The 18,910-nt window shown below is 44.1% G+C and overlaps 2 protein-coding genes across 2 annotated transcripts in view; both read right to left on the reverse strand.

Moving 5' to 3' along the window:
- Positions 1 to 18,910, reverse strand: part of RASGRF2 (Ras protein specific guanine nucleotide releasing factor 2) — a 498,296-nt gene that overhangs the window by 196,034 nt on the left and 283,352 nt on the right. The window lies entirely within an intron of this gene.
- Positions 186 to 2,007, reverse strand: LOC143940057 (histone acetyltransferase KAT6B-like). Its single transcript, XM_077461102.1, is given in 3 exon segments — positions 186 to 1,174; positions 1,177 to 1,422; positions 1,425 to 2,007. Coding segments are annotated over 3 exon segments (1,587 nt in total). The 5' UTR covers positions 1,777 to 2,007.

Raw genomic sequence — 18,910 nt, forward strand, 5'->3', positions numbered from 1 at the left:
TGTCTGCCAAGCTGACCTTTCCTGGTGTCCTGGCTCCCGCCCCTATAGGTCCCACTTTGTACTTTAACCTGCCTAGTGTCCTGTGTTTTATAAAGAATGAGGAGCGCTTGTACTGAGCAATGGCTTTCAATGCCCGACCCCGAGGCACTGCCCAACTTGGAGGGCTGGAGTGGGAAAGAAGGAGCCTACTCCTTTGGAGGTGCATAGCTTGGGTGGCTTTTTTGGCGTGGCTGGCCCTGAGTAGCATAGATATGGGACAGTCCATCAAACAGCCCCTTCAACTGACTGTTACTAGGTAGGCTTCTGAGTGATGGGGCACTGGAGTGACTTGAAGAACTCTGGGGTGAATTAGACGTGGTAGAGTTGCTGGATTGCTGTGAGGTAGGGCTGTAGCCAGAAAGGGAAGAGATTTGTGAGTGAGCAGGTGGGGGAACAAGTTGTGAGGGAGGAGGAGGGCTGCCTAGCCCATGAGTGGTACTCGTTGCCAGCCTATGGAGAGTGCAAGAGTCTGGGTCATTATGTTTTTTCCTGGGACGGTAGTGCACAGAAAAGTCTACCATTCGCCTGTGAAATTTGCGTCCCTCAGGTGATGGAGTGAAAAACTTAGTGAGGCCGTCAATTAGCCCTTTGGTTTTCCTGTTAACTTTGAGAGGGGAACAGGTGGAAGTGATGGGATGGGGGCCAGGCCAAATGAGGTCAGATGCAGCCAGGCTGCTGATGGGGTCCGATGCAGCATGACCAGATGGCAGTGTGGTGGGACACATTTTATTTTTTTGACTCCTACCGGATGGCCCCCTTCCTGGTAATGAGTTCACAGATGTTCCATCATTGGGCATACACAACATGCGTTGCTTTAATTTGTTTTTTGGTTGGCCAATGGGTTTTGCGTATTGCCTCTTGATCTGTGCAGCTTTCTCTTGAATGATTTTATGACCCTTTTTCTTTGGCTGGCAGACATGACAAATCCACATACCCTTTGGCATGCGGGCCAGAGGTGGGTCACAGCATTCCATGTGAAATCCTCGATCACAAGAGTCGCAAAAAAGCATATTATCTGCATTTTTGCCTTGAATCCTACAGGCACTGCAAGTTTTGCATTCGATGCACTGCCACCTCAATGCTTTTACATTAGAGGTGAGCTCTGGACAGAATTTTAAACACGATGGGTGACCTGATCCTTCTCATGGGGAAGGAGACTGACTAGAGGAAGCATGGAAGAGGAAGAATATTTGGATACTCCTTTCCCTTCTGATCCTCCATAGTTAATCCTATACTGTGGGCCATCTTTCAGTAGCCTCCCGCTGTTAACAGCCCGTTTGGCTGCTAGACGCAACCTCCTCTGGAAAATGGGATTTGCCACAATTCCAACCAAATCATTCTGGTTACGCAAATATTTCTCAATATTCTTAAGCAAAGAGCCTGAAGGCCTTCCAGTGCCCTACGAAGGAGTTTATTCCAGTCCACGGTGCGCAGATCGGTACTTACAGCTCGCTGACCTTTGGCTGCTTTAGGTAGAGGACCAGGCTTAACATTTGTAAGGCATCCAGGGTTTTCTGGATCTTTGTATGAAACCACACCTTTGTTGTTAACCTTGAGAATGGAGCCATCCTGTACACTGAGTTCAAGCTGCTCGAGTACAAGCCTTTTATCAAGACCATGGGATACACACACCTCATGACAAATCCCTTCTTCCGAAGGACGCTGTTTTTGTCTTTTTACTTTTTGTATGGCTTCCAAAATTCACTCCGTGTACAGAGGGTTTGCAAGTTTTACCATGGTTGAAAAACTGTATCTAAAAGCCAGATGAAACCCATAGAGGTCATCCGTGCACCACAATAAACATCCAAGCAACAATCAGCCGACTCCTAAGTTGTGTTCGGTAACAGGTCACACACATCCATCTTCGGAGGACAAATCCGGCAAGAGCAGTCACATCAAAAGACACAGCTCAAGTCACCCGGTTCCGAGGAAGCCCGTTACAATTCCGCCGCCATTTTGTTGCGCCGTGTTTGGGTCCGACGATTATTTCTGATTTTAGGTGCTGAAAGCGGTACCATTATTTTTGCATGGAAATTTGGCATCTTATATTGTAGGCCTGCAATTCTTAGGAATAACTCTCTTAAATCTGTTCAAACTAGAGTCTATTAGACATCCCGGGTATGATAAAGTTTATAATATAATAAATAACTATAAATAATTATAACAAATAATAATAAAAATTGTTCAATAATGTAATCAAATCCAAAAACACAGAAATTTGCTCAGTTGCAGAATTGTCGCTGTCATTAGATTTAGTGTTTGATGACGAATTTCCCCACAAATCGCTATCGCTCAATTCTGCAAGTGATTCTAATTTATTATCGCTTTTTTTCTAGCTGAACTAAAATCACTTTTGACATAAAGGGACACTTTTTGGTTGCTATGGGCAATCTCCAAATTCCAGGCAGAAAAAACTGTATTTATAATATAAAAGTGCATGCAGGGCACTGCACAGACCACTAGGGACAAAGTGGATGTGTCTTTTTTTTATACAGTACTGTAATCTGTAAGATTACTGTATACTGTAAGTATTTTGTGTTTTTACTTGTTTGAATTTGGCGCCGATCTCCGCTCCCGTGCCTCGTAACGTCGCAGGGAATGGAGCTCAGCGGCACTCGGGCACTGTGTGAATCGAGCGGAGGAGCTCGCACACACAGCGGGGGGACATCGCTGGATCCAGGGGACAAGGTAAGTAACTCTCCCTGTATCCTGCAATGCCATCTGGCTTGGGGTTACCGCTAGTGGTACTGAAATTCCACCCCGAGCCAGACTCGGGAATACCACCACGGAGGTTAAAGTGAATATTGCTTCACCCTTTTTACAAACGTTACCTTTGCTAAGTAAACAGCTTCTACTCCTTCAATAAGCTGTCTCCAGTCTGATGTGATTGAGGGCTAGGTAGGGATAAATAGTTGTGAGCTGCATATTAGCTTCTTTCAATTCCAAGGAGTTTTGTTAAAGAGTTTATCAGAAGCACAGTATTTAGTCAATTTTCACAGCTCTGCTTGTCATAAACTACACCATGCTTTACGAATAAATGTGAAATTAAATTTTGCAACCTGCGGGGGACAAATTAGAGGTCTTGATTTAGATTAATTCTCATAACAGATAACTAACTTTACAGAAGACTTGAGAAATGGTAATTTAACCATGGCAAATATCTCTCTTTTTCAGTATTTCTTTGTTATATTGCATCTACAAAATGTTTTTAGAACTAGGAACTAACAACTTTCTTCTTTGGCATAAAAGAAACCCTACTTAAGGCTACAAACTACCAAACTGTCATTCAGAAAATAATAGATGATAGAAATTGTTAAATGTTGGTTATTATTAAAATGAACCTAAAGGCAAAATGCTTTTTCTTTCATTATGGATAGATTAAGGGAGGGTTATAACCACTGTCAGTTTTTTTGTCATCTCTGTCCCATAGGGGAGATTTCTCTTCACTTCCTGTCCCATAGCAAAAACAGGAAATTAGGAAATCCCTTCAAAGTGAGGAAATCCCAAGGTGTCACCAGAACAAGTGTCCCTATTGGCAGATTTCCCCTCTATTACGGTTCTGAAGTCAACCCAAAATGTGAGATTTTCTTTTACTTTTGATGATAATAGTAAATAGGACAAATAGAGAGGGTGAATCTCCATAACGAGGGCACAAACAGCAATAAAAACTGACTGGTCTAATCACTCATTCAACTCCAAAACGTTAAAAAAAAAAAAAAAAAGTTTGCCTTTAGTTTCACTTTAACTTTAACTAAGGCCGCGTACACACGGGCGGACTGTTCGCCCAACTTTGTCCGCTGAACAGTGTTTCAGCGGACAGTCCGCTCGTGTGTGGGCTTCAGCGGACAGTTTCAGCGGACAGTCTGACGAACAAAGTTTTTCGGAATTTCCGTAAGACAGTCCGCTGAAACTTGGTTTCAGCGGACAGTCCGCTCGTGTGTAGGCTTGTTCGACAAACTAAGTTTCGCGCATGCTCAGAAAGGATTTACACGGCGAAGGTTGCATTGCAGTGTATTGGACGTTGAATTTCTCGTCCCGTCGTACGTGCCGTTCACGTCATCGCGCACGCTTTCAGCGGACTGTTCGTTCATCGTGTGTGGTCAAGTCCATTCATGCAAATTTTGAGCGGACTGTTTGTCGGATTGTTTGACGAACAAAGCAACACAAGGGCAGCAACTGGAAGACAAATCAATGACTAAGACACATAAGCATGACCTAGACAGGAAGGTACAACGGTTAACAATGTTGCAGGACAGCAGATGAGGACTAGGCAAATACCAGCAGGGAACACAGGTTCACAACTTGAGATACTCCAGCAATCTCATAAAGAATATGAGGGGAAATAAAATACAAGTGAACACCTGAATACAAAATATTAATAGGACTTTTTGTCTTATTTTTAAATCTGTATTGCTGGGACGATGCCTGAACTGATGGACCTTCAGGAACCTGGTGAGCAACTGCATCTATCTACAAAAGAAACAAACCTGTAGCAGACAGTATTTATACAGTAAAGACTAACATTACCTTTCAGACTTGCTGCTGATTCCTTGAAACAATCTTTCCTATGAATGATCTTTCTATAAACAGTAATATTTTCCACTAAAGCACTGAAGCAGGTAGATCTCGGGCGCAACACCCTGGGTGAACCTTACAGACATATCTGGGGTTTTCACAATCCTGCTTCTATTAGTCTATGTAGGTGAAAGTTGTCAAAAGCTCAAATCTCACATTTTCTGTCACTGTCAAACCATGCCTGGGCACCCTGAGCATCATATGTGGGATCTGACTTATAAACTGATTTACAGCGTGTAGTTACTGCCCACAATTAGTAAACAGAAAACATCAGGGATGCATAACGTGATATTATGTAAGTTTACTTTCCTGGTTGGAGTACTTTACGAGGGCTGGGAAAGTAGAGTTTAGTTATCTACTTACCAACATTTTTTCTGATAATATGTACTGATAATATGATAATATGCACACTCAGCAATCCACATGGCTCTGCAGAAGTATAGCAAGATGTCACTCAATGGATACAACGGGCACACAAAATAATTGATAATGACCGTGAGCTTGGAGAGTCTAAAACTAGGAGCCTCAGTCTATGTACATTTTTGGGTCTGAATTTATATGTAACCAAGATATACATCACCACATCTTTTGCAGATATGGAACACGTTTGCATAACAAACTCCACACATTCATGCTCTGGCTCTTTACACAGTACTAAAAATAAAAGAATCAGCTAATGAATACCTTTGTAAAGCCAGCCATACATGGATCAAAATTTGGGTGGTTCAGCAGGGACTGGACATATTTCGATCCATGTATGGCCAGGCTGGTTGTACACAAGTTGATCTACCAATTGACTTGTGTATAGCCAACCTGTTGGAAAAAATTTTCTCTAGCTTTAGCCGTCAGTGCAGATCAGTGTTTTTGGACAGCTGGGAAGTCTCTCTGCTGTAAAAATACTAAATCCAGTCAGAGGTATCCGCCCCCCACCATGAGTGTTTCAAGGGAGAATAGAGCTATTTTCTTTCTTTCAATCCACTGGTTGAACAAAAATAAAAATAAACTGCTGTATGGCGATCCTAAGACAGGACTTTATCAATGGTGTCACACCTCACTCTTTTGCAAATTATGGTACATCTAATAGTTTGCTAAGAATGGTTAATAAACTCTATGAGCCCAGTTGAGAAAAATAATAATAAAAAAAAGTACATATATGTAGCAGCGGCTCCTGAAGAGCACGCGCTATGCATTTTTCTAAAGTTAAAGTTGCCTAAACTGCAGTTTGTTTTAGGTACAATTAAGTAAATTGTGCCTCGGCATCAGTCTGACTGAACTGTGAGATGTTCAGCCTGGCCACAGGGGGCACTGTCTCCTCTGGCAGGCATGGAACTATGGTCTGGTCAGGTGCTTAAATTACTCTCTCTCTCTGAGCCTGCCCAGTGGGAGTGGCATTCTCGCTGTGCTTTCTGGAAGAGGGTATTTAAGATGCAGACGTCAAGTGGTTTGGGGTTCCGGTCCAGAATGATGTGCTGACTTCATGGTCCTGGTCCTCCTGACCAGCCTCCAGGAAGGCTATGGCCTGTGGTGTGGATCCACCCGACTCTAATGTCTCGGGGATGGCTAGCCCGAGGCAGGGAAACTAAAAGAAGGATTCTGACGTGGTTGGGTGCCGTCTCCGCTTTGGGAGAGACCCAGTGTACTTCAAGCATTCCAGGGGAGGACTCTTCAGAAGAACACCACGTATGGGTTGGTTTTCTTAGCAAGAGCCTGGAAGGGCTGAAGTAACCGAGAGAATACGGTCTTGTGGATATCGCCTAGCAGGCTGAGAGATCCAGGTATCCCACAAGTGTTCTCAAGCTTAGTTTTCCTATGGGTTCTACAAAGTCTGTGGCAGAGACATTATCTTGTACGTTTCTACAACAACGTCTGTGGCAGAGACTTGTTCCTGAGTAAGCACCATGTTGGCTGCTAGGCCTTGTGAGAGAGGGACTGTCCAACCTGAGTGATCATCCAGTTGCGAATGGCTATTCTCTGGTTGCAGTCAAAGTAAGCAAGTTCTTCAAATTTTTTTGACTTTGACACTAAGTGTACCTGAACTTCCTTTCCAACCCTCTGATCCCAAGTTGAAAGACTGTTCAATTGTCTGAGTTTTGCAAATAAAATCCATTAAAGTGGATCTATTGCCTCCGGCGCCACAATTGGCACCTTTCAGGGGGGAGGGGGGTGCAGGTACCTGTACAGTACAGGTATCTGCACCCACTTCCGGTGTAGATTCTGCAGAAGCTACGCCCCTTTCTGCAGAATCTACACCCCTTTCTGAAGGTCCCCCACTGCCTGCTGGGAAACACAGGGATCCCAGAGACAGCGGGGACCATCCTTATTGTGCAGCGCGACTCGCGCATGTGCAGTAGGGAACCGGGAAATGAAGCCGCAAGGCTCCACTTCCTGATTCCCATACCCAAGATGGCTGCGGCAGCACCCGAGAGACGATCGAGAGATCAGCTTCAGGTGCCGACATCGCGGGCGCGCTGGGCGGGTAAGTGTCATTATTTTAAAAGTCAGCAGCTGCAGTATTTGTAGCTGCTGGCTTTAAAAAAAAAAAAAAAAACGGCGGACTCCCGCTTTAACACATGCATTCCCCCTCTCCTTTTCTTCTACCTGAAGCCATGTCACAGGCCAGGAGTGAAGACTTCACCTCTGCCCCTCTGTCACCCTCCGCGGGTTCGGAGAGTGGCAGCACTCAGTCTCCCAGAGCTTGGACCACCCCCAAGCTCACAGCAGAGCTGTGGCACAGGGGTATATCCTACCCCGCCACAGCCAGAATAGCCAAGCTCTTTAGGCTGCTTTTCCCACCGCCAGCGCCAGCCCAGCCCAGCACCCAGGCATCCCTACATTCAAACTATTTGGCTATTGTCCAGCTCCACTCCATGTTGACCACGCTGTCCACAGCAGTCACTGAGGTCCAGGCCAGGGTGGGAGCCCTGAAAGTGTGCCTGGCCAAAGCCCTTCCGGACCCGGTCACCATCACCATCCCGACACCTTCACCCGCAGGTATGCCAGAGATCTGCACTACTGTCTTCCCTGCTCTCCTTGTCCCAGCTGGCATCAGCATGGACATCAGGGATGGCAAGAATGTTAACCTAGCTTCCCTCCTCATATCAGTTCACGATGTGGCCAATAATTAATCATATACCTGGGGGGACATCTCAGTGGTCCTCAAAGATAAGGACCCTAGGCTCAACCACAAGCTCACAGTCACCGAGTTTGTGCAAGCCATTGGGATGGTTAGAGATGTCCTTTGTGCAGCCAACCCCAGCAGGAGGGAAGAGCTGGACTTGTACCTACATGCAGTGGTGGACTTGGGTCACAAGTATGGAGGGTTTTCATTCTACGATTACCACCGGTGGTTCTCACACAAAGTAGCAGCCAGACTTTCACAGTTCCAGATCACCAACAACTGCAGTACTATCAACACAGAGTTGTTCTGCCACAACTTTGCGGGTCTACGCTCCCCACTTTGTGCCATCTGCCAGTCTTCCACCCATACAGAAACTGGTGCTCCGATGTAGGTGGCAGACGCCTCCCCAACCTTCCCTCCACTTCTGGTGCTGGTCAAAGCTTGCCGGCCCTCACACAACTGCCCCAGGTGGACAAGTTAGGATGACCGATCCTGTTCGTTGGGGGGATGGGGCACATCAATTTGCATCAATTATAATTCGGGACTTGCAACTTTAGTCAGTGTTGTCTCCTTCATGTTTGCCTCTCATGTCATAAACACATTCCAAAATAAGGTGTGGCCTTAAGCAGCAAAGCACACTGTGACTAGGTCGTGTGAGCTTCTGGTGGCTCTGGTTTTACCTCTCCTTCCACCAGACTCACTCCCTGGCTGCCTTTCTCGTGCAGGGATTCACGTCAGGATTCCACACCGGCCTCATCACGCTGCCCCAATCGACCCACGAATGCAGGAACCTGCTCTCAGCTGCCACCGATGTGTCAGCCATCTGTAGCCCCCAGTAGACTTGGACAGCTTAGGGGTGGTATTTGGTAATCTCGATGTGCCCATAGTAGAGAATAAAGCTAAAGGCCCAGAACAGTCCATCACCTTCTTGGGTGTCACGCTCGACACACGCTTTACGCAGGCCAGCCTGCCTCCCTATAAGTTGACCAGGATCAGATCGGTTGTTCACACCTTTACCCTTACTCAAGGGTGCACCAAGAAACAGCTGCAATCTCTGCTTGGCATGCTTAAATTCGCCATGAGGATCATCCCTCAGGGGCGGTCCTTCATTTCGCGCCTCTTGGTTTTTCTCTCGCAGGCGCAAGATCCCAACCAAATTCTCAGGCTGGATTTCTCAAAAACTGGAAAGGCATATCAATGTTCATTCCATCAGTTCGCCTTCTTCACCTCGGGTAGAAATGGACACCGCAGCCTCTACAGACTTCACTGCAATTTTTGGCCATCATTGGTTTGCAGGGCCATGGCAACCAGAAATCCTCCTGATCCCTGGGTTCAGTCAGTCATCCTCATTATTTGAACTCTCCCCCATTGTGTCAGCATCTCAGGTCTGGGGCAGCACCTGGGCAGGGCAAACAGTGACCTTTGCCACAGAATCAGGCCACAGCTAATATCATAAATAAAGGCAGGTAGAAATCGTTAGCCATTATGTCCTTCCTGCGCATGCTGGTGCAACTATCCCTGTAGCATCAATTCAATGTGCACTGCATCTATATCCCAGGCAAGTGCAATGTCTTGGCCACGCACTGACCTGCTATAACTTTTTGTCATTCTTTTCACAGGAACCTGGAGCCGACCCAACCTCTTCTTTTATTCCACCTTGGTCGCAGCTGATGCTGGGTTAAAGGAACACCTACACGATGTGACCAGCCTCATAAATCAGTCATTATCCCGCAACACCCTGAAGGCCTACCACACTGCCTGGAATACCTACGACAGGTTTCTAGCCACATACCCCAGGGCAGTGTCGGGAGACTTCAAGCATGTCCTGCCATTTATATCATACTACCACACACAGCTGGCTCTATCATATAATACCTTCAGACTCTACTTAGCTGGCATCCAGCATCCTGTATATTTACAGGACTCTGCTAAGCCATCCCTGTTTGCAGCCCATGCAGTCAAATCCATCCTAGGTGGTATCCAGAGGCAGCTGCCTGTAAACCAATAGCAAGTGCCTACTCATACTAGTGCCATATTCAGGGACATGTCTACCATCCTTTCATGCTCCCTGTTCGAGCATCACTGACGCCAGCTGTCAGGTATTGCACAGATGTCATCTGACACGCCGACAAAATGACTTTGTCCTACACCTCGTAGTGTCCAAAACGCAACAGTCCGGACCCAGGGTAGACATCAAGCTATTACAAACCCATAATGCCTGGTGCCCAATGGTGATTCTAGACAAGTTGTTGTCTCATCTGCCCGACCTATCGGAGTCCAGCCCATTGCTACCTTTCCTTACCAACCCTCTGAGTGGTAGCCAGTTCACCAGACACATTAGGATCCTCTTGCTTAACTTAGGCCTTGACCCTAGCCGCTATTCTGGACAGTCCTTCCGGATGGGAGCAGCGTCAGCCACATCACAACATGGGGTATCATGTCATCAAGAAGTTGGGCAGGTGGAATCCCGCTTGCTTCGCTTGATATATTCCGAATCCTCAAGCAGAGATGTCACAAGCCTTCAGTAAGCTTGCTCAGTAGTACGTTACCAGCTCAATAAAATAGTTACCTCCCTATCCAAATAATCTCGCCCCCTTTTCTTGCCATACCGTCCAGCCGACCAGGGCACACTTCAGTTCTACTTTATGTTGTTAGACTTGTGGCATATTTATGTTTATGTGAATTTATGGTAAGAGCCTGGGGGGGGGGATATTTAAGCAGACCACCCACCCGTGGTCTTTGTCAATTCCAGTGCGTGGTACCCTCCCACCCATTCCTGTTTTAAGGGCACTTCTCTAAAAACACATCCTGTGTGTGTGTGTGTATATATATATATAAAATTTGATTCTGCTAGGCTTAAAATACCCTGTGTTGGCAGCTGGAGAGCAGATGAATGCTGAACACAGACTGAATCAATCCTGCAGTCCCACGCTCCCTAACAGAGTCAGTTAGGTAGTGTCAAAGCTGTTTAATGGAGCACTGTACAGGGGGCGTGTCAGATCACTGGAGACCTGTTATGTGATAAGCAGCAGTCTGACTATCCAGTATGCTGCCATTACAGGGTATTTTAAAGCCTCGTACACACAATGCAATTGTTGGTCAACTGAGCCTCTGATTTTTGTCAAAAGGGCATGTGCCTGGACCTTGTCTTGCATAGTAACGGTACACAATTGTCGGCCAACAAACACAAACGTAGTGAGGTACTACGAGGAATTTCAGCTCTTGAGCGCCACCCTTTGGCCCCTTCTGCTAATTTCGTGATTCATGAGCATTGATTCTGAGCATGTGTGTTCGTACTTTCAACTTTTGTTTGATAGACTTGCTTACTGACCATAGGAAAATCAGACAACAGACTGTTGTCCGCCAAAAATTTACTAGCCTGCCATTCAACAGTTGTTGGCCGAAAGTTGGACAACAACTGTCAAAAGGAGAGTACTAACGGTCAGATTTTAGGCCAACAATCAACAGTAAATCCCCTGCCAACAATAAATCCCCTGCCAACAATCGCATTGTGTGTACAAGGCTTAACTCTAGCTGCAGCAAATAGAACAGCTAAACATCAAAGGACAACACATGTATTGCTTTTTTCGCTGGCAATTTTAAATTGTTCATGCAAGAAAATGTAATGCTTCCATATATGTCTAGTACACAGACATTGGATGCAAAATAGTAGAAAAGCATCTATAGTGAAAAGTGAAAATAGTCATTACTCTTAAAGTTGTTCCAAAGTCTAAATGTTTTTTACCTTAATGTATTCCCTGCATTAAAGGAGTTGTAAAGTCTCATGGTTTTTCACCTTCATGTATTCTATGCATGAAGGTGAAAAGCCTTCTGTGCTGCAGCTGCCAGCCAGAGCCCGCCCCCCCCCCCCTTTCTTACCTGAGCCTGATCGTTCCAGCGATGAGCACGAGCTCAGCAGCTCCAGACATTTTTTCTGGTCCTCATTGGATAGATTGATAGCAGCAGGAGCCATTGGCTCCCGCTGCTGTCAATCAAATCCAGTGACACAGGAGTCGGGCCAAGGACTCGGAAGCAGGACTCGGAAGCATGCCCGCATGGGTGCACCCATGGAAAATGGCTCTCAGTGGGGGCACTCAATGAAGAGAAGGAGCCAGGAGCACTGCCAGGGGACTGCAGAAGAGGCAGATCGAGGCTGCTTTGTGCAAAACCCTTGCACAGAGCAGGTAAGTATAACATGTTATGCTATTAAAAAAACCTTTACAATCACTTTAAGGTAAAAAATGTTTAAGTATTAATACTTACCATTCTTACATCAGTCCTCACTCGATACAGGGCTGTGCCCATCTGTAAAGGTTCTTCCCACTCTTACAGGCTCTGCTAAGGCAGCGCAGCCATTGGCTCCCACTACTGTCAGTCAAATCCTGTGACACGGAAGTGGAGGGCAGGGCCGAGCCACGGGGATCAAACCCCCAGGTGTGCCACCACAGGAAGCGGCTTTCTACGGTGGCACAGCAAGAAGAGGAGGAGCCAGGAGCACCAATGGGAGACTTGAGAAGAGGAGGATCAGGGCCGCTCTGTGCAATACCATTGCACATAGTAGGTAGGTACAGTGGTTATAAAAAGTCTACACCCTCCCCCCCCCCCCCCGTTAAAATGTCACGTTTCAGAACTTTTTTCCACCTTTGATGTGACCTATAAACAGTACAACTCAGTTGAACAACAATCTAAAGTCTTTCAGTTGGAGGGAAGAAAACTAAAATAATATGGTTTCATAAGTGTGCACACCTTTGAACTAATATTTTGTTGAAGCACCTTTTGATTTTATTACAGCACTCAGTCTTTTCGGGGATAAGTCTATCTGGATTTGGAAATATTTGCTCACTCTTTGCAAAATCACTCCAAATCTGTCAGATTGCATGGGAATCTCCTGTGCACAGCCCTCTTCAGATCACCCCACAGATTTTCAATTGGATTCAGGTGTGGGCTGTGGCTGAGCCATTCCAAAACTTTAATCTTCTGGTAAAGCCATACCTTTGTTGATTTGGGTGTATGCTTTGGGTCGTTGTCATGCTGAAAGATGAAGTTCCTCTTCATGTTCAGCTTTCTAGCAGAAGCCTGAAGGTTTTGTGCCAATATTGACTGGTATGTGGAAATAATAATTCCCTCTACCTTGACTAAGGCCCCTGTTCCAGCTGAAGAAAAACAGCCCCAAAGCATGATGCTGCCACCACCATGCTTCACAGTGGGTATGATGTTCTTTTGGTGATGTGCAGTGTTGTTTTTTGCGTCAAACATATCTTTTGGAATTATGGCCAAAAAGTTCAATCTTGATTTCATCAGACCAAAACACATTTTTCCACATGCTTTTGGAAGACTTCAGATGTGTTTGTGAAAATTTTTGTAAGGCTTGGATGCTTTTCTTGGTAAGAAAAGGCTTCAATCTTGCCACTCTACCCCACAGCCCAGACATATGAAGAATATCAGAGATTGTTGTCACATGTACCACACAGCCAGTACTTGCCAGATATTCCTGCAGCTCCTTTAATGCTGCTGTAGGCCTCTTGGCAGCCTCTCTGACCATTTTTCTTCTCGTCTTTTCATCAATTGTGGAGGGACGTCCAGTTCTTGGTAATGTCACTGTTGTGCCATATTTTCTCTACTGGATGATGACTGTCTTCACTCACTATATCTAATGCCTTGGAAAAATTTTTGTACCCTTCTCCTGACTGATACTTTTAACAATGAGATCCCTCTGATGCTTTGGAAGCTCTCTGTGGACCATGGCTTTTGCTGTAGGACGTGACTAAGAAAATGTCAGGAAAGACCTACTAGAACAACTGAACTTTATTTGGGGTTAATCAGAGGCACTTTAAATGATGGCAGGTGTGTACTGACTCCTATTTACCATGAGTTTAAATGTTATTGCTTAATTCTGAACTCCGCTACATCCCCAGGTATAAAAGGGTGTGCACACTTATGCAACCACATATTTTTTTTTTTTTTACTTCCCTCCACCTAAAAGATTTCAGTTTGTTTTTCAACTGAGTTGTACTGTTTATAGGTCAAATTAAGGTGGAAAAAGTTCTGAAATTATTTATCTTTGTCAAATTTTTTTACATCACAGAAACCTGACCAGGGCCGCCTTTAATATTGATTGGACCCTGGGCAAAAATTTTCTTGGGGCCCCCCATGCATTTTCACTCTCCACCTGCTCTGAGACACACAATAAATAGCAGCTAGACTTAAAATCAGTTTACTTTATCAGATCAGGCAGAAATTGCGATTGGTTGCCAGCAGTTACAGCATATCATTACTGCTTACTGACTGATTGTTAGAGGTTACAGCACACATTACGGCTCACTGATTAGTTGCTAGAGGTTACATCATCTCCTCACTGCAGGGGAGCATGATATACATATGAATGCTGCCTTTATTTACATATCAATGCCGCCAGCCGCAGCTATTTACTTAGTAATGGTGTCGCTATTTACATATGAATGTCGGTTATTTACATGTAAACACAGGGTCACCTGTACACAACAATAGGGCAGAGCTGGGCAGCATTTGTACCAGCACTTCACACTGAGATATTGGGACACATCACAGGATTAAAACTTTAAGGGACAAGGGAATTTAAACTGGGATAGTTGGCAAGTATGAGGCAGCTGCTTTGGGCCCCACAACAATGACAGGGCCCAGGGCAGCTGCCCCTTTTGCCCTGCCTTAAAGACGGCCCTGAACCTGACATTCTAACAGGGGTGTGTAAACTTTTGTATATCCACTGTATATTATGTTTGTAATTTTACTTCATAGTCACTTTAACAGTGCCCTACTCAGTTCACGTGGGCGGCAATTCAAGTGAGCCAAATTTTACTGTCAGATTTGTCCAGTCACTGTAGTCCACGTTCACTATGATGGAACTCGGTATGAAGCAATGTCACTACCTTTTCAGTCGATTGTGTACTAGATCACACAGCTCATTCTGCTTTTATAGAGGAAGTGACAGAGTGCACAGGTTCAAGAACACATGTTGAGCCTTGAACCTACAGTATCTGTAGCAGGTTCAGAGCTAAGCTTCAACAGCCAACCACCCCATCCAATCAATCCCTCAATGGCCATGGCCAATAAGAGCACTGTCTACTGTCCACTGTCAAAAGTATTGATGGAGCATTGTCCTAAAGCAGAGGTAGGCAACCTCAGCCCTCCAGCTGTTTTGAAACTACAAGTCCCATGAGACATTGCAAGACTCTGACAATCACAGGCATGACGGTATTTGTAGTTTCACCATAGATGGAGGACCGAGGTTGCCTACCCCTGTCCTAAAGTTACCCCAAAGGTAACAAAGTGAACATAATTTCAGAGAGGTGCACAGATGATAGGTTTCTGGGTAATAAGAGTAACAGCAGATATCTTTAGGCTGGACTGTTAATTGTAAGAGATGTACATTTCACCTCGTCCTACAGCATGGGGAAATATGAATTCCTTTTATCCTACAATCTATATTGTTTTTTTCAGAGACATGTTAAAAAACAGATAAATGAATAGCTGAGGGCTCATAGCTCCCATGGGAGGCTTTTTGCTAGTTTTAGAAGTGCTTTGCTTTTAACACATTTAATGCTGAGTTACTGTAATTGCAGGCAGCAAATAGAGCCCTTCACTGAAGTGCTAACGTAATGCAGGAAACAATGCCATTACACTAAAATAGGAGCGTTTAATAAATATGCCTTATTTAGACTTTCCGTATGCCCACTGCCAGACTTAGATGGACTTTTTAGAAGGCCTTTGGGCTGGATTTTGGCATCTTTACCAGTCATTTAGTACAACTTCACTGCTAACAACTGGTCTCTCTGCATAGAAAGGGTAAGAATAACTGCAACTGAGAATCTTTGGAATTAATAAATTGTTACTAAATAAAGTGGGGTGTGCAAACCTACAGCACAGACAAAATAGAAAACACAAAAGCACATGACTTAACCACTTCAGCCCCGGAAGAATTTACCCCCTTCCTGACCAGAGCCCTTTTTGCGATTCGGCATTGCGTTGTTTTAACTAACAAATGTGCGGTCGTGCGACGTGGCTCCCAAACACAATTGACATCCTTTTTTTTCCACAAATAGAGTTTTCTTTTGGTGGTATTTGATCACCCCTGCGTTTTTTTTGCGCTATAAACAAAAAAAGAGCGACAATTTCTAAAAAAACGCATTATTTTTTACTTTTTACTATAATAAATATCCCCCAAAAATATATAAAAAAATATTTTTTTTCCCTCAGTATAGGCCGATACGTATTCTTCGACATATTTGTGGTGAAAAAAATCACAATAAACGATTATTGATTGGTTTACGCAAAAGTTATAGGGTTTACAAAATAGGGGATAGTTTTATGGCATTTTAAAAAAAAAAATTTTCTTTTTAAATTCCGGCGATCAGCGATTTTTATCGTGACTGTGACATTATGGCGGACACATCGGACATTTTTGAGACTATTGTCATTTATACAAATGCACTGATTCCGGTGTAAATGACACTGGCAGTGAATGGGTTAACCACTAGGTGGCAGTGTAGGGGTTAGGTTTGTCTTAGGGGCCAATAAAGACTTTGTAAAATAACTGTGGGGGCTATCACAGGCTTTCATCAAGATTGCCTGACTTTGCCTGCCGTTTCCACCCCACTCCTCCTGTACTACAGCTGCTATAAATAAAGTGGAGGGGATTGACCTTACAATATTCCACCCGTCCTTCTTTAATAGAAACTGTAGCAACAGCTTCTATCCATGGAATAGCTGAGTGGAAGGGTCAGGCATAACCTGGAAATTTTGATGAGAGCCTTTGACAGCTCCTACAATTCTATTGACCCCCGCCACTCTGGAAGATTATGGTGGCTGGGGGTGGTGGTGGGGCATCATTGAAGGAGGATTTGACCTAACATAATATACAGTATATTAGAACAAGGGACATATCCTATGAACTGTAAATGATGTCCTTTGTGCTGATTTTTTTGTTTTTTAGTTTGACTGCACTTAGGCTTTTAACCAATATATTTCTTGTGTACAGCCTGCAGGTGAAATGAAAGAAATCTAACAGGTTCCTCCATTCATACAAATGGCGTGGATAGACGAATCTTCCCCAACTGAGCTAATGTATTCTCAAAACCGCTAGCCACAGCTATCAGAACTGCCAGAATACCTGAACAGTGTCTACAGCTGATTGGTTGAAGGCACTCAATCAGCTGTTCAGCCTATAATCTTCCACCAGGCTCCTCAGACAAAAGTCAACTGACTTTTGTTAACCACTTCGCGCCCAGGCCAATTCTGATATTTCTCTCCTACATGTAAAATGTTCTTTTCTTTTTGGCAAATGTTTTGTAAATTAAGCAGTTTGTTTGTTTTTATTGTAATTATGTAGCACTTTGAGGTCTTTTGATGGAAAGTGCATTATAAATAAAGTTTATTATTATTATTTTTATAAAATTCTTAATTTTTTTGCTAGAAAATTACATAGAACCCCCAAACATTATATATGTTTTTTTAGCAAAGACCCTAGAGAAAAAAAAACAGTAGTTAGCCCAATTTTTTTGCATAATGTAAAAGAGGAGGATACGCCGAGTAAATAGATACCCAACATGTCACGCTTCAAAATTGCACGCGCTCGTGGAATGGCGCCAAACTTTGGTATTTAAAAATCCCCATAGGCGACGCTTTAAATTTTTTTACTGGTTACATGTTTTGGGTTACAGAGGAGGTCTAGAGCTAGAATTATTGCTCTCGCTCTAACGTTTGCAGCGATACCTCACATGTGTGGTTTGAACACCGTTTTCATATGTGGGCGGGACTTACGTATGCGTTCGCTTCTGTGTACGAGCTCACGGGGACAGAGGTGATTTACATTTTTTTTTATTTTTTTTATTGTTAATTTTATTTACATTTTTTTTGTTTGACACTTAAAAAAAAATTGATGACTTTTATTCCTATTACAAGGAATGTAAACATCCCTTGTAATAGGAATATGGCACAATCGGACATATTTACAGTAAGATATGGGGTCAATAAGACCCCATATCTCACCTCTAGGCTGGGAAGAATAAAAAAAAACAAAAAAGAAACGATCCTGGCTTCCTAGCCAAATTGGCGCCGTTAATTTGAATACAGAGGCCGGGCGTGACGTTATAACATCGAGCCCGGCCTCCAAATGATCATAGAGACTCTGGGGACGATCTGGTCCGCCGGAAATCTCTATGATAACTTGCGGTGGCCGGCGGATCCTGTGACCCACTCCCCGATGGAAGTGGTGAGTCGGTACAAGCACCGGAGGGCGGCGGGAGGGGGGGCGTCCCCTCCCGCCGCCCATAAGAACGATCAAGCGGAGGAACAGCCGCTACGATCATTCTTATGGTGCAGGGAATCGCCGGCTGAAAACGCAGATATCTGAATGATGTCTGTGGCCTCAGGCATCATTCAGATATAACCACCGAAAGCCCATGACATCAATAGACGTAGTATGGGCGCCAAGTGGTTAAGCCAGCAGAGCCACCCACAGTTAGAATGGCTAACAGTGGAGAAATTCTAACAGTGCACGACCAGCTCCAGAGAACACATATGCATAGTTCCAAGAATCACATTCTGCAATAGATGTTTACAGAACTATAACTTCAGAATAGCCTGAATATTTTGCAAAGCAGGGTAACCTACATGCTTAAAGTACTAGCTAGCATGAAGACCAAAATTTTTTTTTCAGTTTAGAAATGTTGCCTTCACGTGTTTTCAAATTTAACTGTAGCGTATGGATGGATTTTTTATGTATTGTTTTAACCATACGTGTTACATTTTTTCAGTATCTAATACATATATAATCATTTAATACATGACAAATTGTTGGCAGAAAACCATGGGTTAGTTAAAAAGCCAGAACAGTAGTAATAATGCAGGCTCTCACTGATATCCAATAAGGGAGTCACTCCTATAACCTGTTTACTTGTGTGTGTAGATTTCAGCTACTGAGCTCTGTAAACAGGTGAAGAACATGGAGTATAGAGCTCCATCTGCTGACTAAAAAAGAACATTGAAAATACACATATACTTAATTACCTCACTGGAAAAAAAAAGATGTTAAGGTCCTAAGATCCATATTATATAAAGAAAATAAAAGATTTTCAGGTAACTTTACTAAAACAGAGGGAATTTAATAGAACTGGCAATTGTTGAAAAGGAAGTATTTCATAT

This window comes from Lithobates pipiens, unplaced genomic scaffold (genome assembly GCF_037356315.1).
Source record: "Lithobates pipiens isolate NorthernLeopardFrog02 unplaced genomic scaffold, aLitPip1_a1.2 Scaffold_3, whole genome shotgun sequence".
NCBI lineage: Eukaryota > Metazoa > Chordata > Amphibia > Anura > Ranidae > Lithobates > Lithobates pipiens.